The sequence below is a fragment of the Callorhinus ursinus genome, unplaced genomic scaffold (genome assembly GCF_003265705.2).
Source record: "Callorhinus ursinus isolate GAN/ISIS: 27379988/994484 unplaced genomic scaffold, GSC_fseal_2.0 scaffold48, whole genome shotgun sequence".
Lineage (NCBI taxonomy): Eukaryota > Metazoa > Chordata > Mammalia > Carnivora > Otariidae > Callorhinus > Callorhinus ursinus.
The window spans coordinates 1,518,003-1,542,058 of NW_027397110.1; the positions used below are offsets into that span (position 1 = coordinate 1,518,003).

General features: G+C 60.9%; 1 protein-coding gene across 2 annotated transcripts in view; it reads right to left on the reverse strand.

Annotated features, from left to right (window-relative positions):
- Positions 1-24,056, reverse strand: part of TAFA5 (TAFA chemokine like family member 5) — a 192,193-nt gene that overhangs the window by 107,656 nt on the left and 60,481 nt on the right. The window contains exon 1 of one of the 2 annotated variants that reach the window (XM_073882603.1): positions 13,118-13,315. The exons of the other annotated variant lie outside the window; for it this stretch is intronic. Coding sequence (XP_073738704.1) covers positions 13,118-13,208 — 91 coding nt within the window. The 5' untranslated portion in view covers positions 13,209-13,315. Of the gene's footprint in view, positions 1-13,117; positions 13,316-24,056 lie in introns of those variants that run through there. 2 annotated transcript variants of the gene reach the window in all.

The window sequence follows — 24,056 nt, forward strand, 5'->3', positions numbered from 1 at the left end:
CGCGTCTGCTTAACACAAAAGTTTAGATTTAAACAGTAATGCCACTAATTCTCCTGGAATCAGCCTTAAGTACAGCAGGACGGGAGATGAACGGCCGTACGAACCACAAGGAAAGTTGCGTAATCGTACTTAATGATTTTGTTTGCATAATCTTGCCACTTAATAAGGCTACAAGATATCACGTACCAGAGGTTTTAATTTATTTGGCCTGGAACTTGGCTGTCGTTGGAAACAGTCTCTGTTCTCAAAGGATTAGGCCCTGAGGAAGCTGGCGGGACACAGACGCCGATTCACCAGCTCCCGGGATCCTCCCGGACCCCAGAGGCTCGAGGGGGGTGCTCGGCCCCTTCACCTCCGGGCAGCAGCTTGCTGCGCTGCTGAGCCCAACGCCCATCCCTGAGCGTGTCACTTCTTGTCCACGGCACTGGGATGGTCCTGGCGGCCCACACAGGACCCCACTCGGCCCGGACAGCAGCTTCTGGTGCAAGGAAACACTTCCAGACTCACTGCCCGGGACACAGGACTTCACTTGCCCGGCGCTGATGGGTACAGCGCATCCGGAGAGTCACCCAGCGGTAGCCGCGTCGTCTGGCAAGCTGAGGGTGCGCTCCTGGCGCTCGGGGGCCAAAGGGCTCCTCTGGGCAGAACAGGGCATGCCTAGGAAAGGAACTCTGCTCCACCTGCCACGTCCATCCCAAGCCTTAGAGACACGCTGGACCTCCACACCGGGGGGTGCATCTTCCCATCCCTCTGTATTGTGCCGTCCACCCGCAAACACCGCCAGGGTGCCTGGTCCGAGGTAGACAAGCAGAGAGACAGAGACCACAAGCCACAGCCCCACCCCAAAGTGCTATGGTCACGCTCACAGATGAGCAGGCAGCTGATGGGAATGGGGGGCCCAAGTCCCCGGGCACTGACTTGTATGTGGCTGGATACATGCTCAGCACAGGGAATAAACCGCTCCTGTCTCCCAGCCCATTGGCCACCTCCAGGGCATCAGACACACCGAGGTCTGCGTGTCCCGGGCCATCTGTAACGCCTGAGCCTGGCCGGGTCCCAGCTGCACTCCAGGGCCGGGACAGCCCTGCCATCCAGAGCATCCCCCACACCCCTGGTGCCCAAGAACAGATGCACACATGGCTCAGTGAAGAGAGAAAGCACAGCTTTGAGGGCCTGGGAGGGTCTGCGGGCCCTGCACAATGGCTGGGAGACGAACACTTCTCCACAATCTGGTAGCTAGCCAGACTCAGCTCCAGCCAGCCCCAGGCCCATCCCCAGCTCCCCCGTCCCGTCCCCTCGTGCAGGCCCCCGGGCACCCCACACACAGCCTGCTGCACTGGGGAGAGACATCTGGAAGCGCTTGGCCACACCAGTCTCTCAGGCTGAGAAAACCTTTCCCCCAACATCCACCAACACCATTAACGGAGACCCACGAGACCCTGGGCGAGTCCCTCCCCTGCCCCGGGCCTCAACTTCCCCATCTATAAAGTGAGGTGGTTGGACCATCCCACAACTTCTGCAGCCCTCACCTCTAGCATCTGAGTGAACGGGTTCTGAGGCTCCTTTTTATAAACAGACCGCGGAAGGCCGCCAGGGACAGGAGGGTGGGCCGATGGCCCGTGCGCACTCAGGGGAACACGGTGGGCGTCCCACAGCCGAAGACAGTCCACAGGCCCCCAGCCCGGTCTGCTGACTTTCTAACTGGGTCGCGAGGGGACGGCCCCCTCCCGTGGCTGCGGGCCAGGCCATCGCTCTGACAGCTCCCCTCCGCCGCTCGGCAAGCCCTGAGGAAAGCCCTAGGCCCAGGTCCCCACTGGTGGCTCTGCAGGCACCGACCCGATGCCCCCATGGGCTCAGCCCCAGAGGCCTTGACCGTCCTCCTGGGCGACCCCCCAGGATCAGCCCCAGAAAGCACCGGCGGGACCTTATGAATGCCCCCTTTGCTAAGTATTCCGGAAAATTCCACCTACACTTGAGTCCTCACCCAACACTGCGCTCCTCCCTCTGACGGCCTCCGTCCAGAGCCCCTCAGAGCCCAGCTGAGAATGGCCTTCAGCACCTGAGGGAGGGGGTCCGCATGAACACCGAGGAAGCAAAGGGGCGGGTGGGAGGATGGGGGAGCCAAGGGGCCTCAGTGGCCGGTCCAGAGGCCTCAGCCTGTGTCAGAGGACGGGTCGGCGGGAGGGTGACCCCGAGCACCTTCCACACACAGCTCTGACCCCCTCTCCCTCACCACCTGTCATGCCCCCTGATGGGAAACTGAGGCATATGGGCACACAAGGTCGCATGACCGAGAGGAGCACCGACTGCACCCGGGAGGCCAGAGGAAGGGGGGCGGCTCAGTGACTGGTGGGCCGGGACGAGCTGGTCCCTGGAAGGACACTAGCACACGCCCCGTGCACAGGGCAGCTCAGGAGACCACCGGACCAGGAGACTTCCGCACAACTCCCCAGGAGCCCCCCCCCCCCCCCCCCCATGGACCCCCCACCAGGCATCGGGGGCTCAGGGCCACGTGGCTTCAGCTTCGCCCCCCTCCCCTGCCACATCTGGAGACACTGCAGGACACAGGCACAGGCCAGGCACGTAGGGGGGCAGACTCCCTGCCGTACAGAGCAGGCCGGGCTGTACCCCTATTTCCTTCTACCCAGCACGGCCCCAGCAGGCACCCCCGCCTCGGACCCCACTGCGGGGGCCCAGTCCTGCCCCATCCTCGCTCACCTGGACCCCTCTATGGCCCACGTCCTCTCCCCAAGCAGTAAGAGGCCTCTCTCCACAGTGAGGCCCCGTCAGAACCTTCTGGACACCCCTCCCCCTCCCCCACAGCATGCTGAGCCGTCCTCCAGGTGGGTGACTGCATCCGGCTGGCCAGCCCGGGCGTCCGAGGCTCTCGCTGACAGCCCCTGAGAGCAGGAGCCCGGGGGCAGCCAGCAATCGGGCCTGGGGACCCCTCTCCCACTCCCCAAAAGCTCCACCCAGGAGGAACTGCCTTCCATTCTAGAAGCTCCCCTACAGAAAGTGGGGTATGACCTCCCCGTTCACACCCTCTTGGCAACAACAGAGTTAAAACTCAAAACACAAACATTTGCATTTTGCTCTCATTGCCAAGCCACACACTTAATGAGAAAAAAGTCCAATTCAACTAACAGGAATTAGGACGCTAAGGAAAAACCAGGAATAAAAGAAGAAACACCAGAAAAACATTCATAATAACTTAACAGGTAACCGTCAAATTGGCAAAAACCTATTCCAATTGGAATCAGAAACGCTTTGGGGCAGGCCAGGCTCAAATGTCAAACCAGTTTTCAAAATTTTCTTTTAGAAAAAGGAAGAAAAATTAATTTTCAAAGGGTCATGAGCAGGCCAGCTGCCAGGGTGGTCCCAGGTGCTCAGCTGAGGCCCCGCACGGCAAGCCCGGGGTGGTGGGGTTAGACACAACCGTAATGGCGCCGGCACCTCCAAACACAGGACGCGGTGGCCTCCACAGGGCTGCCCCTTCCAGCAAGGAGCAGCTGGGTCCACGAGAGGCAGGAAGCTGCCGGGCTTCCCACCCCACCTTCCCGCCCTCCACGCCCGCCCACAGCCCCCGGGAGAACTCCAGCGCAGAGGGGACACTGGACCGGAGCAGGCTGGCCGGCTCGGGGCCTCTGGCCCAGGGAGACGGAGTCAGGCCAGGCGCAGGGTACATTTCCTTCCACCCCCAACGTGATGGGCTAACAGTGCCCCCCAAAGACGGGTCTACCCAGAACCCCAGAACGTGGCCTTGTCTGGAGTCAGTGTCTTTGAAGATAGGATTAAGGCTCTGGAGATGGGATCATCTGAATCTGGGCGGCCCTGAATCCAATGACGGGTGTGCTTGCAAGACAGGACAGGGAGATTTGGGAGGGGTGAGGACCCAGGCGGAGACGGGAGAGAAGGCAGCCACGAGCCAAGGGGTGCCCAGGACCAGCAGAAGCAGGAGAGGCCCCTGGGAGGACCAGGAGCTTCCAGAAGGAACCAGTCCCACCCGCACTGTGGTCTAGAAAGTGGCCTCCAGAACAAGAGACCACAGGCATCTGCTGCTTGATGCACCCCATCTGCGGTCCTATGACAGAGCCCCCGGAACCTGATGGAGACACCTGTCCATTCCGAGGGCCACCACGGAGTTCAGGCCCCCCAGCTGAGAGCCTCTTTTTCCCCAGCCAGCCTGGTCACCCGAGGAAGTGACCTGGATTCCTCGGGAGCACCCCCATGCCTGTCGAAGTCTTTGGAGCTGCCGGCGCCGAGCCGTCTGGCCCCCGTCCACTGGTCCTCCGTCCAGCGCTCCTTGGCCCAGACGACTCCCTGCGCCTGGCACTCAGTGGGCGCTCAGCCGACGCGCGATCCTGCTGCTCAGTGTCTCACGATGACTTCTCCACGCCCGAGACCACGTCCCTACCCAAAAGGAGCCCTCTCTCTCCTAGCCAGAGAGCCAGTGCCACGGCCGCAAATAGAAGGCAACCACAAAAACAAACACACAGCTATTAAGATGAAAAATGCCCATCCGTGCCCGGCATAAAGCCATCTTGTGTGCCAAGAGCAGTGCGCACCTCAGTTTGGGAGCTGCTGGATTTATGGACGAGGCACATTCGGAGTTTCCAGGCTGCTCCATCCCACCCCCGACCCGGAGAAGCCGCTTCCGCCCCAACCTGCAGCTCAAAGGTTGTGTTTCTGTGGCCCAAACACCCCGACGAGACCCCACTGCGAGCGTGTGTGCCATCCAGGCCGTCTGTGAGCCAGAGGGGCACAGAGCCCGGAGCCCCTGCATTCCCCGCCCACAGCATGCCTCCCGGAGCCCCCGCCACACACGGTGTGCGTCCCCGTGGCATGGGGAGTGCTCCCCCTACCATCTGTGTGCAGCCCCTCCTCGCTGCTCTGACAAATCACAAACACGCGGCTTCAAGAAAGAGAAGCCCACCCTCCCGCAGGCCTGGAGGCTAAGGGTCCTCATCCAGGCGGGCAGGGCCACACTCGCCCTGGAGGCTCCCAGGGAGGCTCCTTCCAGCCTCCTCCCCTGCTCCTGGCGGCCCCTGCCTCTCCCCCCATGTCTCTCATAGGGACACCTGTCATGGGATTTAGGGTGGACCCTAACCCAGGATGATGTCGTCTCAAGACACTTACCTTAATTACAGCTGCAAAGACCCCGTCTTCCCTGTGAACTACATCCACAGGTTTTAGGCGCCCCCCCTGAGCTGTGCATTTCTCACAAGTGCACACACTCCAGCCCCTGTTCTAACTCCCCACACAGCAGATCCACCGGCTCCCCAGCACAGAGCCTGGCCTGGCATATAGTAGGTGCTGACTATGTGCCCCAGGCGTGTCCATCCCGGCTGCCACCGAGGCAACGGGTCTGGGGAGCAGGGTACTGTGCAGGTGGCCCCGGGGTCAGAGGGCTGAAGACAGACGCACGGTCTCCAGAGCACAGAGTCATTACAAGCAGGGCCGGGGCTCCTCGCTTACCAAGGCAAACCAGAGGGCCTGGCTCCCTGATTCTACGGTTGGCGAAGAAAGGTAATGAGTTAATAAAACCTGTCTTCCCCAGGCAGGAAAGACCCTGCTTTTCTTTTTCTCTTTTTTAAGTAGGCTCCACGCCCAGTGAGGAGCCTCAGGCAGGGCTTGAACTCACGACCCTGAGACCCAGAAGGGAGCCAAGATTAAGAGCCGGATGCTCCACCGACGGAGCCACCCTCGTGCCCCAAAGAGCCTGCATCTTAAAGGCAGAACAGCCTCCACGTATATTTATACGTGGTCGGAGCCCGTGGGGCCGAGGGTGGATGCGGGCAGTCTGGGGACAGTATTCCGGCAGGGTCCTCGGGCAGCATCCCTGAGGGCAACTCACTTGAACCTGCAGCCTTCTAGAACCACCCTCCCCACCTGAGGTCGGGCCATCGGAAGCAGGGGGCAGGGCGGAGGGGGCGCCCTCGGCACAACCGGCTGCAGGATCCTGCTGTCGGACCAGGAGACCAAGGCCCAGAACAGACCCCTGGCCTCCAGGGGTCTCAGCTCAATGCCAGTGACCTCACCTGAGTGCACTGCAAAGTGGGGGTCTCATGGGCAGGCAGCTTTGAGGATGACGCCCCCCTGAGGCCGCCCGTGGCCCCCCTCCTGCAGAGACACTGCCACACCTCGGCCTGGCTTTCCAGGATGGACACCCGCGTTCCCACGCAGAAAGGGTAAGTGACGCGCCCACAGGGCGACCACCCGGCCCATCCAGGCCGCATCCCGCCCGTCAGGAGTCCGCGGCACATGGGGAAGTGAAGGCCGGCAGCGGCCACCCTCCCTGTGCCTGAGGTGCACACCTGTCCCAGCGGCGATAGCAGCTGCCCCAGAGGCGCGGCTGGTCCTTCCGCGCACCTCAGCCGCTTCGGGAGGCAGGAGCCCTGGTGTGGGGTGACAACTTGCCAACACCCCACTATGGCGTCACCGTGATGCCCCACTCGGGTCAACCCCAGGTGGCCGTCCGAGCCTCTGACACTCAGGACGTCACGGCTGGATAGGAACTTTCCGTGGGGTGACCAGGGTTCTCAGATCTCCCTGCCACAGCCTGGAGGAGCCGGGGCACGTGTGGTGGACCTCCATTCCCACTTCCTACACACCGTTTGCACAATGGGGTCCCGTGCTCTCGGGGATCGTCTGGAAGAGGCCGTGGGCACCGTCAGGGTCACGCAGCTGAGCATGGCAGGTGCAGACCGGGCACGGTGGCTTCAAAGACACCCCACAACAGGGAAACCAATCCGTGTACCCCGACTTCTTCCTGGGCTCAGTCAGGCACACCCTGCAGGCAGTGTGGACGAGGGAAAGCAGAATGATCCAGCAAAGCCAGGATTGCCGGGGGAGATGCTTGCCCTCCTCCCCACATGTCCTTCCAGAGAAGTGGCCCCCCCCAACACCAGGAAGGCGTGTCGACGGCATGGGCGTCCCACCTGTCGGCTCAGGCCCCACTCGGGCCCACACCAGTGAACCTCCCTCCCCACCTGCAGCCGTGGGCCGCCCCTGTCAAGAGCATCTGCGGGGGGATGTCAGCAGTGTCCCCCAGCACTCAATAACTAAGTAACGGCCAGAAAAAGCACGTGCATCCGGCTTTCCTGCACCTGACTCACCAGGTCTACTTAGAGATGACAGCCCCCGCCGGGAAGAGCAGAGCATCATCCCAGGCTGGTGAGCAGGCCTGCACTCGCCCCATGTCTGCGGCCACCCCAGCCCTCCGGGCTCTCAGTGCCGGCCCCCTCTTCCAGGACCCGGGCTGGGCCCCAGAGAGGACCTTTGTGGACTGGCCATGTCCCCCACCCTCAGCCACCCCTCCCCCTTCTGCTGGTCCGGAAGCTCCCTTCCTGCTGGGAAGCCCCCTCTGGAGGGACGGTCCTGGCGGGCACAGACATGGGCCAGCAATCCACGCCCCTGGGAGGGAGGGGAGCCTTGCCCTTTCCCACGGGACTCCCGGGAGCCAGGACCCAGAGTCCTGGGAATGCTGTCGACCACGGCTGAGGCCTCCCACGCTGAGAGCGGCTGGGAAAGCGTGCTGGCTCGAGTGGCAGAGGTGGGTGTGGACCCAGCAGAGACGGGTGTGAGCACCTGGAGGGCCACTGACGAGATCGGCTGGCATCCTCTCCCGTTTCAGGAGTCTGGGCCCGGTGTCTGCCCCGCGCACCCTGAGCCCGCCTCCACCAACCCGAGCACCCCAGCCGGTCTGGCGGACATAACCAGGGGATCGTCTGCCCACGTGTGCTGGCAAATCAAGCACAAGTTGACAGAAACGTCACGGTTACCAGGTGCGTGGCATGGGGTTAGAGACCCATCTGTCAGGTACCCCGCACGGCCACCCTAAGCTTCAGCTTCTCGGACCCGTCCCCTCCTGCCGAGGAGGGTGTGGAGGGTCTTGCTGTCCAGTGCCCTGCCTGACCTCAGCCTGCAATCTGGTCTCCTAATCCCCAAGGCCGTGTGCACAAGCGTGTGTGAGCCAGGGCCCAGGCCCAGGGTCTGCAAGGACGGCAGCCAGGATGCGTGAGGAAAGTGAGCGTGTGGGGTGCGAGGAGCCTGGGCAGCTCCTTGTGACCCTGCTGCCTCGGGGCCCACGCAGAGAAAGGAAAACGTGAGCACACACGCTAGCGCCTGTCCCGCTGCCCTCTGTGACCTAGCTGGGCCTCCCTCTGTGAAAGCAGCCCTTCCACAGGGTGGAACGTGGCCACGCGAGGATGGAACCTTCTAGAGAGGCTCAGCCACGTGCCACGTCAGGTGTCAGGGATGGAGCAGCAGAGACCTCACCTTCCACCGCTCTCATCGGGCTAAGAGGCTGCAAGCACGCGGGGTGTGGGCACGGGTGTGTCCGTGTGCGACAGAGTGCGTCCGTGTGAGTGGGGGCTAGGCTGTGCCGCCCATCCCCTAGAGAGGCTGGGTCCGGGGACGGATCCGGCGTACACAGGAGGACAAGCTCCCAGGAGGGCCGGCCGGTCACTGCAGCAGGCAGCCACGGGGTCATCAATGTTCATCCAAAACACACCCCGAATCCAGTCACTAAACCCATCACGTACGTTTAGATACTTGTTAGCTTTATGTAAGAAGGAAAGGAGCAGCTTCCCTGGGCCCCGGCCCCGGAGCCGTCACGAGCACTCTGCCCCCGAGGACGCGACGATGCGGCTGTAGTTGAAGCCGGGTTCACGACGACCGTCACAGATTCCAGACGCCCAGGACGTCGCGCATCCCCACAGACACGCAAGGAACGCTCCAGTAATCCGACCACGTGCTACTTATTAGTCACTGACACATCCACCAAGTGTGGGGACACGGCCGCCCCGACTGCCCTCCTGCCATCCCAGACAGCGCCATGTCCCCAGAGATGGCACACACTCCGACGTGTGGACCCGGAGCGAGGTAGTCAGGTCCTGGGCTCGGCTCTCCCATGCCATGCCCAGGACGGAGCGGGGCCGGAGGCTGTTGTGAGAAGTCAGCCTCCGCTCGCCTGCTCCGCGTGTGCCCACGTGTGCGGCCCAGGCTCCACAGGCCCCCGGGGGTGCGCCGGCATCCGTGGGGGCCTCTGGGTGCCACCTCCACCACCCAAGCTGGTGCTGAGCCGCATCCTGTCTGAAACCTCCTTTCCCACCTTCTGGGAACTTCCAGCCGTCAGACACTCAGGACTGAGGTTCCCGTTAAGGTGAGTGGTGAGTGTGTGTTTTACTTAGATTCTTTGTCACCCAAGAAATGAGAGTAAATGATCAAAGAGTGGCATTCTTTAGTGCCTTTCCAACCCCCGTCCTGCAGCCACGGGCACTCGCCGGGCCCTCGGGAGTCTGGAGCACAGGGGGGACTCGCCAGGCCTCGGGTGAGGTCAGGGTTAGCGGGACACGGGAGAGCGCTCAGCGCCCCGGGCCGCCAACCTCTTTGTGCCCGCACCTCTGCCACTGCACCCCGATGGCCCCGGCATAGTCCCCGGCCCAGAACTCCCAGGAAGAGCATCCCTAAGTGCAGGAGCCTCGCAGAGGGTCCTCCAAGCTCTCACCAGTGCACACGGGCCTCCTGCCAGCCCCCGCCCTGCTCATGCCTCGGGGACACGCGCTGTGCTAGAATGGGGAGGATTGTTTTTGATTCCACAAATATTTCCGAAGGAACCCTAGGTTCAGAAAGGTGCCGTGTTAGTCCTAAATTCCCTGTCCGTTGTTTAAAATTAGCTGATGGTGGTAACAAACAGGGCAACGGTCGATGCTGGAGGCTAATTAGTGCTGAGCACATGGAGTTGTGTCCCTTAACAGGAGGCCAGTAAGGGGACTGGATGGGGTCAAGCACACCCCTTCCCAGCCTCGGGCTCACGGTTACCCTTCCCTTTCAGAGTAACTGGCTCACTCAGGGTGTGAACTGCTGAGTCGTGTTTTCTCAGTCCCGCTGTGAGCCCGGAGCTGCCTGAGGCAGGGAGTCCTGGAAGGGAGGCCACCGGCCCTGAGCTCATCTCCCAGGGCGAGCGCTCAGCAGGAACCGTGGGGGAGGCTGCTAACACGGTGCTCACCCGTCTCACGCACTCCCCTGCCACCCGAAGGCTCTGTGGAGATGGACTTCACCTCCCGTCCCCATTACAGAAACAAATCCGGCCCCGCTCCTGCCTCCTCCACGTCCCAACACCCCAAAACCTTGCCGCCCAAGTGGCCCGGCCGGCCGTCAGCTCTCACGTCTCGCTGCTTCTTTTTACTATTTCTGTTCTTCTTCCTGTTACACAAAGCATCAACACAAAAGCCGTTTATCTGCGGACAGGGCTGTAATCTGTCAAGTGAATGAAAGGTGGGAGAGAGAACTACGGAAGTCTGCTGAAGAGGGAGGTGGGAAGCTCTTATAATTCCAGCCGTTTCCTCACCCCCGTGTTCTGAGACCAAACGAAAGTAAGGAGATGGAGAGGCTTCCCTCTGTCCGGGACCTGGCTCCCCATCACAGAGGCACTCGGCCCCTCGAGTAAGCAGCTGTATTTCAAACCAGGTCCCGAGATCCCCAAACACACATTTGCACGCAGCATTCAGAAGCAGAACACGGCCTCCTGCATCCCAGAGGAGGGTCAGGATGTCCCGAGGAGCAAGCAGAGCAGGTGCCGTCCAGGCCCCAGTGCGCCCCCGCATCCCACGCACACCACCGCCGCATCCGGGGGCTCTCTCTTTGGTCCTCCGGCTGCCCGAGCCAGGCAGGGCACGGCGACCAGGCCGTTCCTACAAAGGTTGGGCTGGCCGGAGCCGCAATTAGGGAACTACAATGCGCGTCCCCTCTCTGGTCACGGCCCTATTCATCTTCCCAAACAGTGGGAGGCAGGCTGGCCAGAGGGGGACCAATCAGCCACAGGGTGACCTGCATCTCCACACAAAAGGTGAAGTGTGGAAAAACGGCTCCCCGTGTCCCCCATTCTTCATCCCTGAAACACCAGACTTATGGAAATGGCTATTTAAACAACTCTCCCCCACTCCTCTGCGGACAAGTCCCAGCCGCCTGCCGGCCTGCCTCGCCGCCTCCCTCCCACTGGCCAGCATGCTACTGGAGGAAGGTGCCTGGAGCTTGCAGGCCTAGAACAGCCCTGTGTCTCCCGGGCGAGGTGAGGCAGCCCGAGGGGCAAAAGGGGCAGGTCACAGGACAGGGATGCTTCTCCCCGAACAGCAGGTGCCACCGTTTAAAGACCTACTAACAGGACTTCCAAGAATCCTGGAGGTCTGAACAGGCAAACACTCGGACTCGTCCAGTCTGTCTGAAGGATACGGTGGCTTCTGAGCACGCACCTGCTCCACGGCCCCACGTCCTACGTCCCCATTCCTACACCGCCTTCTAGAACACCGACACGTATGTGTCTGCTTCAAAGTAAATGCCGAGATTTTCTGTGAAGGGCTCTCAATAACCCGTCCACGCAAACACTTCACTCCGTGAGCCCGATGATTCGCTTAAATGTTGGCCTGCCCCACACCCAGCATCTTCGAACCCAGGAATAGCGGCTCTTGCCTCTTGACCAGAAGAAACTGTCCTTAAGACGCGAGGCCTCAGGAGGATGGCACCGTCCCCGGAAGAGACCAAGACCGGCCAGCTCCCAGGGGCTGAGTGGGAGGGAAGCATTCAGCCACACGCAATCAGAGCAGCTACTGGCTTTAGTCTCTTATTAAATCACAGCTTCGAAATCAGGGACGATCCCCTTCGTCACAGAAACTCTCCACACAGACGGGCACTTTCGACCTTGGAGAGACGCAGTGAAACTTTAACATGCATTCCCTTTCCAAAATGAATCCCCTCAAAAGGAGAGATCCATGGGAAGGTGGTGAACTTAACCCCTGAACAAGGCCCAGCTGCCCAGGGACCCTCTGGCCACTTGGTGGGTCCTCGGATCCCCTGGCAGAGGACAGAGCTGAGAACACCCCTCTGGAGACTCGCCAGCCCTCTAGGACCAGCCCAAGGCAGAATCACCCACTCCTGAAGCAGGTCAGGTAACCAGTGTCCTGGGGAGCTGGCCTCCAAGTTCGGGGCGGGGGGGACCCATCAGGCCCCTGCAGGGCAGGGCAGGCCTGCAGCCAACCCCCGGGACAGCCACCTCTCCCTTGGGGGCCTGGACCCAGATTCAAGGGAGGGAGATGGACACCGGGCCAATGGAGGAGGTCATCCAGCCTGGGGCTGGCCTCCCACACCTACCTGCTTCCCTGGGAAGCCAGCAGCAGCTCATTAATTAGGCAGGGAAGCAGCTGAATGTTGCAAATCCTTCCTTTGTAGGAACCTGCAGCTAATGAGGATCTGCTGGCATTACCCAGCCCCACCAGCTCCGGCCCATGCTTCCCACTCCCTGCTGGCCAGGGGGAGCGCCAGGCAACACTGGTGGCAAGGTGCGTGAGGGCAAGGGCACCCGACAAGCCTGGGCGTGGGTGCAACTGGGGGCCGGGAGTGCCTGGGTCTGCTGTTCTGCCGGAGCCAGCCGGGGCTGAGCACGGCTGTTCCAGGACCAAGCTCCAGGACAGCCCTGCTCCTGGGCCAGGAAGTTTCCAAGAGTGCCCACCCAACCCTATGGCGATCTGGGGTGAAAGGTTCCCGTGTCCCAAAGAACCCTCCAGCTTAGGGTCCAACCACCAACTCGCGCATAAACCAAGTCACAAGAACCAGATCCAGGAGCCGCGCGCTCTCCAGCATGCTCCCGGAGAGCAAGGGGCCAGGCACTCTGGCGGCCAAGTCCCCGCTCCCCCAGCCCTCAGGTCCCCTATTCCGCCCCAGAGGGTGGGGAGCGGTGTGCTGCCCGCAGTCCTCTCGCCCTGGCTCTTGCCCGTTTTGCAGCCCCGCGCCCGCCAGGGCCCGCCGGCGTGGAGCGCGGGTGCCATCTACCGAGGGCCCGCGGAGAGCGGGCGAGCGCTGCTGCCAACGGGGCCGTGTGGAACAGGGGACCGGCACGGCAGCCACAGCGAGGGCTGGGGCCCCGGGCGGCGCGAGGGCACGGAGGCCCCCGTGCCCGCCCCGCGCCGCGGATGAGCCCGGAAGGCCCGGGCGCGGGAAGGTCCGCGCGGCCGCTCCGGGCCCGCAGTGGCGCTCAGCGAGCCTGGCAGAGCGCGGCGCTGGCGGCTGGGGAACGTGCCGCGGGGACAGCGCCCGGAGACCGGCCCGCGCAGGGGACAATTACCTTCTTTGAGGAACTGCGCGTGGATCACCAGGACGAGGAAGCAGCAGAGCGCGGCCCCTGCGAGTGCCCAGAGAGCCTTCAGGAGCTGCATCGCGGAGTGCCCACTCGGCCGACGCCCCCGAAGTCGCGCAGCGAAGGTCCAGGCGCCGCATCAGCGCCCCGCCGGGTGCAGCCGCCGCGGCCGCCCGCTCGCGCCCCCCATCCGCCGCCACCGCCGCGGCCGCCGCGACTGGAGGCGCCACTCCGGGCGGCGATGCGCGTCTTTCGGGCAGAGGGAGGGGAGGGGCCGGGGGCGCCGGGGAGGGGCGGCGGGGCGGGGAGGTTAGCAGAAAGTCTCCGGCCGCGGCGGCCGCCGCTCCGGCCACTCGGCCACCATCGCGGGCTGCGGGGCGCCGGGGGCCCGGGCGCGGGGGGGCGGCCGCCGCGGCCCCATGAATCAGCCCCGCCGCCGCCCCCGGAGCCGCGCCGCCCGCAGGGCCCGGACGGCGGGCCGCGGATTGCGCAACGGCCGGCGGCGCGGGGGGGGGGGGGGGTGTCCTGCGCGTCCCGGCCCCTCCGCCGCTGCTCGGCGTCGCCTTCCTCCCCTCCTCCTCCTCCGCCGCCTCCTCCTTCTCCTCCTCCGCCGCCGCGCCGCGCTCGCTCCGGCCGGGGCTCAGGGGGCCGCGCCGCCGCCGCCGCCGCCGCCGCGGAGAGCCGGGCTCGGGGCCGGAGCTGCGCGCAGGGCGCGGGGCTGCCGCACCATCGCCGCCGCCGGGGCCCGGCCGAGCCCGCCGAGATCCAACTTGCGCGGCCCGGGGCTGGCGGGCTAGTCGCCCCCGGACGGGGCCGGCCTCCGCGCTCCCCGGAGCCCGCGCCTCAGCCGCTGAGGTCGGACGAGGCCCGGGCTGGCGCTTCCGCGGGCCGCCCGCGCTGGCCGGCGCTGCCGGGGCCGGGGCCGGGAGAAGGGCCGGTAGCGGGGCCGGCGGTGGTGCCGGTGGCGGCGGCGGCCGCGCCGACAGGTGGGGCCGGCGACGCTGCGCGCCTCGCCGCCCGCGGGAAGCCGCTGCTCCGGCCCGGCGGCGCGCGCCCGCTCGTTCGCACGGCTCGGCCCCTTTTGGGGAGGCGGCCCGCGCGGCGCTCGGACTCCGGCCCGCGCCTGCCGCCGTCTGCGCTCCGCCCGATCCGCGGAGCCGCCGATGCGCACTGGGCCGCGCAGGGGACCCGGGGGACCCCCCGCCGCCCTGCAGCGCCCCCGCCTGGCGCGCCGGCGGGTCAGGCGGGGCCTGTCCAGCCGAAAACCGCGGGTCGGGCTCCACCTAGGTGCGCAGGGGCCTCACTGCAGAGCCTCCGCGGCGGTTGCCCCAGCGGGGCGGGCGGCCTCCAGCGCGCCCAGCCCCCTTGCACCCCGCGGCCGGCGGGGGTGGGGTGGGGTGGGGTGGGGTGGGGTGGACACGGCCGAGGCCTCACTGCTGCCCCGGGCTGACCCACGATGGGTTCTGAAAGACGGCACCTCTGCCCGGAAGCACACACACCGCGTTCGGGGCCTGGTACGTGAAATCCTCCAGGCCAGCGGCTAGGCTCCGGAGCGTGTGGGCGCACAGTAAATACCCAGGGACTGCTCTAGATGAAATAGTGGGCACCTTCCTGCCCCGCCTCTGTCCCGCCTCTAGGCAGGGTGCGTATTTCTCTCTGGCCAATTTTCCTCACCTTCCCGGTGCTCTGGACCAGGCGCATCTGTGTCCTGTGCAGAGTGGCTCCAAGAGGCCAGTAGGGTAGGCCTGCAGGCAGTTTTGCCTGAATTGAATTAAAATGCCCAGCAAAGAGCTTTGGATGTGGGTCCGGTGCCCTGGACCAGGAGCCTCTTGCCCTGTTCCAGGTGGGTGGGGGGGCAAGGACCCCCCGGGGCCAGAGTGTCCTTGTGAGGATAAGGTAGGCCTGGAGACACAGTGCAGGGCTCACATGAAGGCTGTTTCCTTCCTGCCCAGACATCTGTGTACCAGGAAAGGAAAGAGGCCAGACCTGAAAAGGGCTCTTAGAGGTCAGCTAGGTCTAGCTTCTGAGTGTACATGTGGGGAACCTGGAATCCACAGAGGCAAGGATGATGATGGACATGGATGCTGATCCACAATAAAGAGCAGGCCAGGAGGAGCGCCAGGCGTGCTACTGTCTGCTTCCCACGATTCCACTGTCAGCCCCTGATCGGAGAGGCCACCTGACAGTCAGTCCTATACCTGTGGGGGCATCACTCCCCAAGGCCCCCACCCTCCTGGGAAGGCGTTGGAGAAAGAACGCCAGTCCAAACCCTCCCCTGGGGAGAAGTGGCTCTGGTCTCATCCCAGCCAGGGACTCGGGACCTCAGAGAGGATTGATGTTCTGCAGCCCCTTCTCAGAGGCTCATCTCCATCCTGGTCCTCTGCCTTCACCCCTGAGACACTCTCCGGTGATGCCCGACCTGTAGCAATCACCCGGGGAACCGCCCTGCCTAGTGTGCACAGCCTGACCTCCACCAAGGTCATTGCCTTCATTCCTCATGTGGAGCAGAGCTGTCCACTTCAGAAGGCGTGAGGGTCACCAAGGTGCTTATTTCACACACACACCCGAGACCCCAAAGGGACCTCAGTCAGGAAACAGAGCCCATCTCTCACATTGCCTGTGTTCCCAATTAGGTACGTATTATTTGAAATTTTGAAAGTTCAAAAATATTTTAAATTCACCAGGAGAACTTTAAAAACTAACCATTTGGGGGATTCTTCTGTAAAGAAAATTAAAGAAAGTTCATAAAGAGAAGCACGTGGGCAATTATTTTCAACAGGTAGAATGGCAGGACCTATGTGTCCTGCTGTGGGGACCAGAGCATCCTCCTCCTCTGGGCACCGAGAACTTCTACCAGTGAATGTGTGTGGCATTGCTTGTACCCTTAGAGGAGGTAAGGGGGAAATTGGGGGACTGTGGCCGGCGCCCACAAGAGTCAGTTAACAGTGCACATCACGGAGACCTGCAGTGCCACTGGGAAGTCTGTTCAGAAGGGTGGTGTGAGTACCAATGCAGACCTTGGAAGGAGACATCCAGTTCTGACCGGAAAGACATTCTCAGAAATGATAAAACTGTAACACTGTTGGGAATAAAGAGCGCAGACAATCTGTAGGCCAGAGAGGGTGAGGAATTTTGGGACCAGTGGCTGCAGGAAAGGGGCTGCAGCTGGAGCCGCCAGAAGGATGCCCAGGTCCTCCCCCACCAGCCCCCGTGTTGCCAAAAGAGGAAGCAGTGCATCCGAGGGGCACAGGCATGGGCTCACCAAGGGGACACTCACTGGAAAGGGTTGTATTTTCAAAGTGCAGGGTTGGTTTGTCGCCCACTCCCTCATCACACACAGCTGGTGTCAGACATATTTAGCTCAGGCCTGCGAGAGGGGAATGCTGTCCAAAGAGAGAGGTGGTCTCCACCTGGGGAGGGTCCCCAGAGTGCCAGAGGTATAGGACCCTGGATGGAGAAAGTGTGCATTTTGTTGAAGTCTCTAACTTACAATTGGCATTACCTTCCATTGGGCATGTAGGCAGGAAACACAATGGTTTAGGTATAACTGTCATTCTGCCACTAACAGAAATCATAGGGATCTTCATATCATATTACAGCTGTTGCAAATAGAGCAAAATAGCATTTATGTTCACCCTGACTTCAAATTACAGTTGTCCCACTGCCAGACCTTTTTATGTTAACGTTTTAATAAAGCAAACATATTACTATATCAAAATCCACTTTCCAACATTTGATAAAACTTGTTTTGATATAATTGGTTTTCTTGGTATTCTTATGTACTTCTATGTTATTCTGAGAAGGGTCCTAGTGGTGTCCCCAGATTGCACGAACAGGACTGGGAAACACCCTGCACCCCAGAATCTCCCAGACAAGCTAGAAGCCTGCCAGGCTCCACAAGACAAAGGTGGTCCGACACTGACCAGTCATAGCACACACCTCAGCCTTTATTCCTAGACAGAAAGGACCAGGCAGGCAGGCAGGACCACCAGATAGCTGCAGAAAGGCAGTGGCATGAACAGAAGGGAAGGCTCAGGACACTGATTCTCCACATCTGACAATGAGGTGGCAGAGATCAGAAATGATTCAGGGAAAAGGGAAATCATAATAATCACTCTAAATAGCCTCATTCAGGCTACTATGAAGGAAAGGAAACTGAGAGCAAGAAGGAAGTCTGAAAATGAATGTGCTAACCCACTTTAAGCTCTGGGGCATTCCTGAAAACCAGGGTGCAGAAAATACGACAATGCCGTGTCCCAGAACAGAGCGCAAGGGGAAAGAGCCATGAGAAGGTAGGTACAAGTCAACACACGGCACACAGGGGGTATATCCTGGGTGCCAACCTTTCATTCACTAGACATTCTAAAGGAGAAAAATAAAGACAACAGAGAGGAGAAATAGTCAAATAAATGAACACACATATTCAGGTAGTAGGGGCCCCCATAGTCAGAACAGATCCAACAGACAGGCCCAGACCCAAGAAATGCAAGAAACCCTCAAAATCGGGCAGAATAAAAAGAACACCGACAACAATGACTTTTCGTTAGCCACACTGGCTTCTGGGAACTATGGGAGCAAGGGTCTTTAAGCTCGGACGGGAAAAGATACGGCACCTGGAATTTGATACCCAGCTAAACTGTCCACACAGCAAACCAATGGAGGGCATTTGGAAGTTCATTTCTCAGTGACAGACCCCTAAATAAAACTTGGTCCAGGAAGACACTCTAGCAGCCAAAGGAATCCAGAAATGGGATGTGGGAATACGGGATCAAAGAAAAGGAAGCCTCTCTGACTCTTCAGAAGTACAGTAAACTGTAAAGAATGTGCATACAAGATACACCCGGCCCTCACACTTGGAAGAACCTCCTTCTACTGGTAAAAACCTTTACAATAAACTCTTTCTCCACAGAGTTAGCCACAAATCTGATCTCTGCATGAAATCTGTGGAGCAGTACTGTAATCGCCATATTTTCATTTTCAAGTTTTAAAATCAAGATGTAGATAAAGCTCAGAAAATTATTTATAGTAGAGAGATAAAAAGAAATTCTTAAATCTTGTTTCTTCTTAATTATGTGGTAAAAGTTAGGGGGAAAGTTAAAGCAGAGAGTGGGCTCTGTGCCTTCTTCCTTGCTCGGAACGCAGGGGGCAGGTGCCGGCCACGGTGGCGAGTCACAACATGTCAGTATGCACCTAAAATCAGAAAGTCAGGGAAAAAGAAGTAAGTAAAAATTATAGTGGAAGGGCCAGAACAGGGAAAGCATACACTATTAGCAGTTTTGTTCCTGGGGAAAAGGTCAGGGAGGTGGAATCTTGCTTTTCATTTTGAACCTTCATTTGTTAACTTAAATTTTTTAATTTTCAGGTCATGCCACGTTCTGTGATTTGAGAAAACCTAGTATCCCAAAGATAATGGGAAGTGTGTTCTGTCCATGAATGGAACAGTTTGCACGAGTCAAAGAGAGTGAGATATGGTATATATGTCCATGGGTAGGTGTGTGCACATATCCATCTGCAGGCATTTGGTAAAATGGTGTAAACGCACACACTTTCTAATAACCAAAGGCACGAGAGTAGACGGGGCAGGACTTTGGCCTTGGTTCATGGGGAGAAGTCATCTAAGTGGAGGAGAGTCTAGGTGGCACCCTCGGAGGGAGGAAGGGAGGGGCAAATGCAGGAGATAAGGAGCTAGCCGGCAGGCTTACGGAGCAGACAGCGTGAGTCCAGGATTTGAGGAGAGGAACAGTGTTCAGGCCAGCATGCCGACCTAGAAGGCCACAGCCTCGGGAGGCCCTGGGCACAGGAAGCCAGGTGGGAGTGGAGCTGGGGATCAGGACATTGGGGCAAACCCAGCATAGCCTTGAGGATCTATAGATGCCCCCGGAAGGTCCAGAGCAAGGTAGAGGGTAGAATGGTCAAGGATGGGGGGTGGCAGGAGGGCAGTGTCCTTGGGAACACCTGGAGGAGACCCCCAAGCCCCCTGAGCAGTGTGCCCCCCTCCAGAGTCAGAGCAAGGGCTTGTGGAGACTCTGCTGGAAGTGACCCCACCACTCCTGCATGGATGGGCATGCATTTGCATGTCACTTTGTGAGACCCAGCCCCCACTTCAACAGGAATAGTGAATGCAACAAAGAGGTAGGGCCTGACCCCAGGAAGCACGGAGCAGAGTTTCCATGGAAGCCTCAGGTACATCGGCCAGAACAGAGGAACGAGGCTTGTCTGCTGAGGACACCGTGATGCCTTGATTACAACCATACTCCCAGTGTCCCTGGGAGGCTCCATCCAAGGAGAGACAAGCCATCCCAGAGGCCACAAAAGAGAAAGTCCCAGACCAAACTCCCAGACCAAACAGTGATGTCCAAATCACAGGATCACCTGTATTCATGCAGAGCATATTCGAGAGGTGAGGGGAGAGAATGGGTGGGTTAGCAAGGGTGGGACAGGCAGAGAGGATGGGCCACTGTCCTGGAATGCTGGGCTCCACCTCATTGGTTGGGCCACAACAAGGCTCACAGAGATGAGACACTCGGGGCAGGCGCTCTCGGCCCACAGCTGAACACCATGGGCGAGACCTGCATGTCTGGCTGTGAATGGACCCACAGTGGGTGTCCGAAAGAGAACAGACCTCTGGGGCTCATTCGAGGAAGCAGGGAGGCCGTGTAGGCCGTCCGGAACCCAGAGCAGTGGGAGGTAGTGGAGTGGGCAGACCTGGGCAATGATCTACGGCCTGTTCCAGCAAGATCTGCGGGAGGCCTGGGTGTGGGAGGTGGGGTGGAGATGAGCCAGAAGCCTGCTGTTGGCGTCAGGAGTGCGGATGGGTGTTTGGCTTCCAACAAGCCAAGTTTGGGCCAAGTCTAGAAGGTAAGGGGAGTTGGGAGTGGACAGCAGGTGCCAAGAGTCTGGAGTTGCGAGTGAAGGTCTGGGTGCACAGAGAGGAAACAGGCCCAGAGTGGCCCATGAGCACCTGGAAGGAGCCCCACGGCAGACTCCCCGTGGCAGGAACCCCACGGCAGGAACCCCGTGGCCGGCTCCCACACGCCCAGCAGACGCGGCGAGAGGAGTCTGGCAGGTACCACGTGAGCCCACGGATCACCGTTGCTCGGCATCTGTAAGCAGCATGCTCGTCCAGCTTGTGGGCGCAGGGAGCACATGTGGAGGTCCGCCAGGGACAGGTGCGCCCTGCACAGCAGTACACACAGGGGATGGGTGCAGAGATGGCTGTGGGATGGCGCGTGCCACAGGCACATCAGTGACACGTGTGACTGGGCACACACATCACTGGTGACCGAGGGGGACATGTGACACATGTGACCCCACCGTCAGGAAAAAGTGAGGACAGGCACACAGGAGCCACCCTAGAAACACACAAACTGTCATAATGGACAGTGCTGGCCCCTCCACTTGTGTGCAGGTGTGTGTGTGTGTGCTTACACACACGTGAGTGTGTGCCCATGTTTCTATCACGTTTGTGGATGTGTGCTGCGTGAACATGTGCAGGTATGTGTGCGTATGTATCCGTGTGTGCGCACATGCTTTGTACGTGTGCCTGTGTGTTTTGTGTCTGAGCAGGTATGGTCTGTGCACATGGGGCTGTGAAGGGGGCATGTGTGTGCGCGCGCACGGCCCACCTCTGGAAATCCACACTTCAGAGCATTCCACAGGAAAGACATGTACTCCCAGGGGACGATGCTCTTTCTTAAAGCCTCAAGTTTCAGAGACAGGTTTGTCAACATCAGTGAAACAAATCCTCGCGCAGAACCCCTGCTTCATTAGCACACGCACTGCAGGCGTGCGTGCCAGGCCCTCCGCCTCCAGGCTGGCTGTACAACGTGGGCTTCCTGGGCGGGGGGGAGAAGGGAAGGGGTCCAGCTTTTTTATTTTAAATTCTGTTTCACCATCTGGAAAGTCTTCCCAGCTGGGCTGGACTTCAGGAAGCCAGTATTTGTTGTTATTATTTTTGGTACTGAAAGGAGAAGAAACTCACTCTAAATCCGCTATTTCTGAAGACCTGGGGCTGAAATCTTGCATTAAATACCCAGTTGGAATGCTGCCTCACCCGACCCCGTGGACAGGGTGTGGCCGCTGACCAGGAGGCAGAGGGATTCTTCAAACCCAAAACCGCGCTGGTGGCCCTGCCCTGGCCAGGCTGGAGTGTACCCTGGGGAGGGGGACGCCTGGCCTCAAGCCCCTCCCACCCGGGCGGCTGCTGGCCCCCCCACCTGCAGCCTTGAGGGCTGGGCCAGCCCTGCAGGTACCACGAACTGGGCGGCCACACCCCCCCCACGCTCCTCTGAAGCAGAGCTCTGTGTGCCCACTGAGTTCGGCCACACGCCCACCAGGCCCTCGGGACCACTGCTATGACCACGTCCCAGAACTGAGCACGTTGAATCCTCCCCAAACTGGCCTGCTTCATGGAGAACACGGAGCGGCTGAGGGGCACAGCTGTGTGTATGAGTGCCCACGACCCACTGCGGGGGCAGGCGGGATGGACCCCACCCTAGGCTCGGATGCCCCCAGAGCGGGAGGATGGCCCCTCGCGGGCCCCCCACCCCAGGCAGGAGGTGGGAGTGGGTGATGGGGGACGCGGGAGGAGTTGGCGGGCAGTCAGCGGTGGCGCGGGCTGAAGGGAAGGGCAAGGACTCTGGGTGGGAGGCCCCACCCCGAGCCGCCGGCCCTGGAACCCTGGAACCTCTGGCCGGTTGTTAACCTCTCTGCAGCCCCCTCCCCCCATCCCTCGTTTACGCTCAGGGCAAGGATTGGAGCTAGTCGGGTAGAGCGCACTGCACGGAGCTGGCCCCCAGCCAACCGATCCTCTCCCTTGTGCGTGCAGAGGACACGCCGGGTCTTCCTCCAGGGAGATCTCCGGGGCACACTGTTTCGGGGACACCCCCACCAGCCCTCATCTGGAGTCACCCTGAAATGGCATCTCTGTCTGAGCTCAAGCGTTGGTTCTTCATTCGGGGCAAATTCCCCGGCAGGGCTTGCTCAGTCCTGGAGCCTCAGTCCAGGGGGAGTGAGTTCCAGGTCCTTTCTCCAGAGCAGAAGGAAGGAAAGGAGCAGAACCTGCGGGGGGCAGGCACCGAGAGAACATGAAAGAGAACGGCCACTGGCTGAGGGCGGGCTCAGGGCCCAGCGAGCCCCGGGGCTGGGGGCTGGGAGGGCGTGTCCAGGCGTCCTGCCCGTCGGCTGCGCTGCGGGACAGCAGAGCCCAGTGGGCCCCAAGGCCTCGGCCACACCGTGAGCACACCTCCTGCTGGGCTGCAGTTTTTACCCTTTTACTGTCACCTCTTTGTGGCCCCCTTCTGCACTCCCAGAACGTCCAGGCCAGACCTCTCGTCGGCCACCAGCGGGGACCGATCCTCCTCCCCCGCGGCACTCACGGCCGCCCGTGACCGGCCCTCACCCCTCGCCAGCCTTGTGTCCCTGCCCTGGGGCACTCGGACCCCTCATGTCACATCCACCTCTGCCGGTTCCCACGCCCACCGTCCTGCCAGAGGCTCAGCCAGGAATCCCCGGCTAAACCCTCATCCTGCTGGGCCACATCGTGCACCACCACATCCGGTTCCTGTGCCCCCGCGGCCTGGGGCTCCGAGCCAGCAGGGCTGGGTCTCAGTGCCGTGCACCGAGGACCTCCCCGTGCCAGTGCCAAGGAGGAAGAGGAAGGGGAGGGGGCTGAGCACATCAGGGAGGAGCAGCTGTGCCCCCCAGGCTGGCCTCCCAGGGCACCTCTGCCAGTCCCACCGACCAATCCAGCAGCATCTGACGGCTCTGGACACGGTCACCATGCTCCCTTTTGCAAATTCTTATCTTGTCTCCACACACATCAACTCACACTTTAGAGGAGCTTACATCCCATTCGCTCAGAGTGGGCACTGTCTTTGGAAAGCATCTCCTGATGAGCCTAGGAGTGGCCCCCGATCCTCTGAAACAGATGTGCACCCGTGCTGCCTCCTGTGGGCCTCGGGGGCCTGCAGAGCACTCAGGAGACTCAGGAGGAAGGAGGACGCAGACCCCCTCCCCCGAGCCCACCACCTGGAGGGGGTGGACGCTGCTTCTGGGACCCCCCACCCCCCTAGGCCGGCACCTGCTGTGACCCGGGCCAACATGGGTTGCTGAGAGCTGAGCACGGGGCTGGGGGTGGTGGCAAGACAGGGGTCTAACGTGGCCAGAGGGCTTCCAGAAGGGGAGACCTGAGAACAACAAGGCACAGAAAGGCCTCCATCTGAGGAAGAAGAATCCTAGCTTCTGCTCAAAGCAGGCACTGCAAGTCAGGTCGCGCTGAGCAGTGCTGGAGATGGTGAAAGACCCGGAGCTCTGGTCTTCAGAACATTTCTTTAAATGCTGTTGGATGGAGAACCACAAGCCTTTAATGCTGGAATGGGAATTTCCCCACGCCCCTGTTGGGATAGGAACCTCCTCTGCCCATACAGCTGAGAGCTGGATCTGGGGACATCTGCGTCCCCACTGCTCTATGCAGCCTTGGGGAGCCACTGCTGGTCCCCTGCAGCCAGCATCCAGGGAGTGCCCCCCAGCTGTGCCTTCCGTGAGCCCAGGCCCCCGCCCGGCACTTGGCCATGACAGCGGGTTCCCGGCACCCACGCCATGCCTGAGCCTGGCGCCCTTGCTGGGGCTCAGGTCCCCTCCCACCTGCCCCTGGCCAAGGCTGTGGCCTCCGGAGAAGCTCCAGCTGCCGGATCTGGTTCCTGCTCCATGCCCACACTGCCACCCCAGGCTCCCACCCCACTCTCCATCCCATGGCAGCCCCTGGGAAGGCAGCGTGGCAGAGGGAAGAGAGGGTTTGTCTCCCGAGGTTTCCAATCCCTGCCCCTAACTCCCTTCATAGCTATGGATATGAGCTCGGAGCTCTCTGAGACTCAGTTTCCCCTCTCCATAGTCGCCCAGAGGATTCACTGCAGCTGGGGGTTGGGGC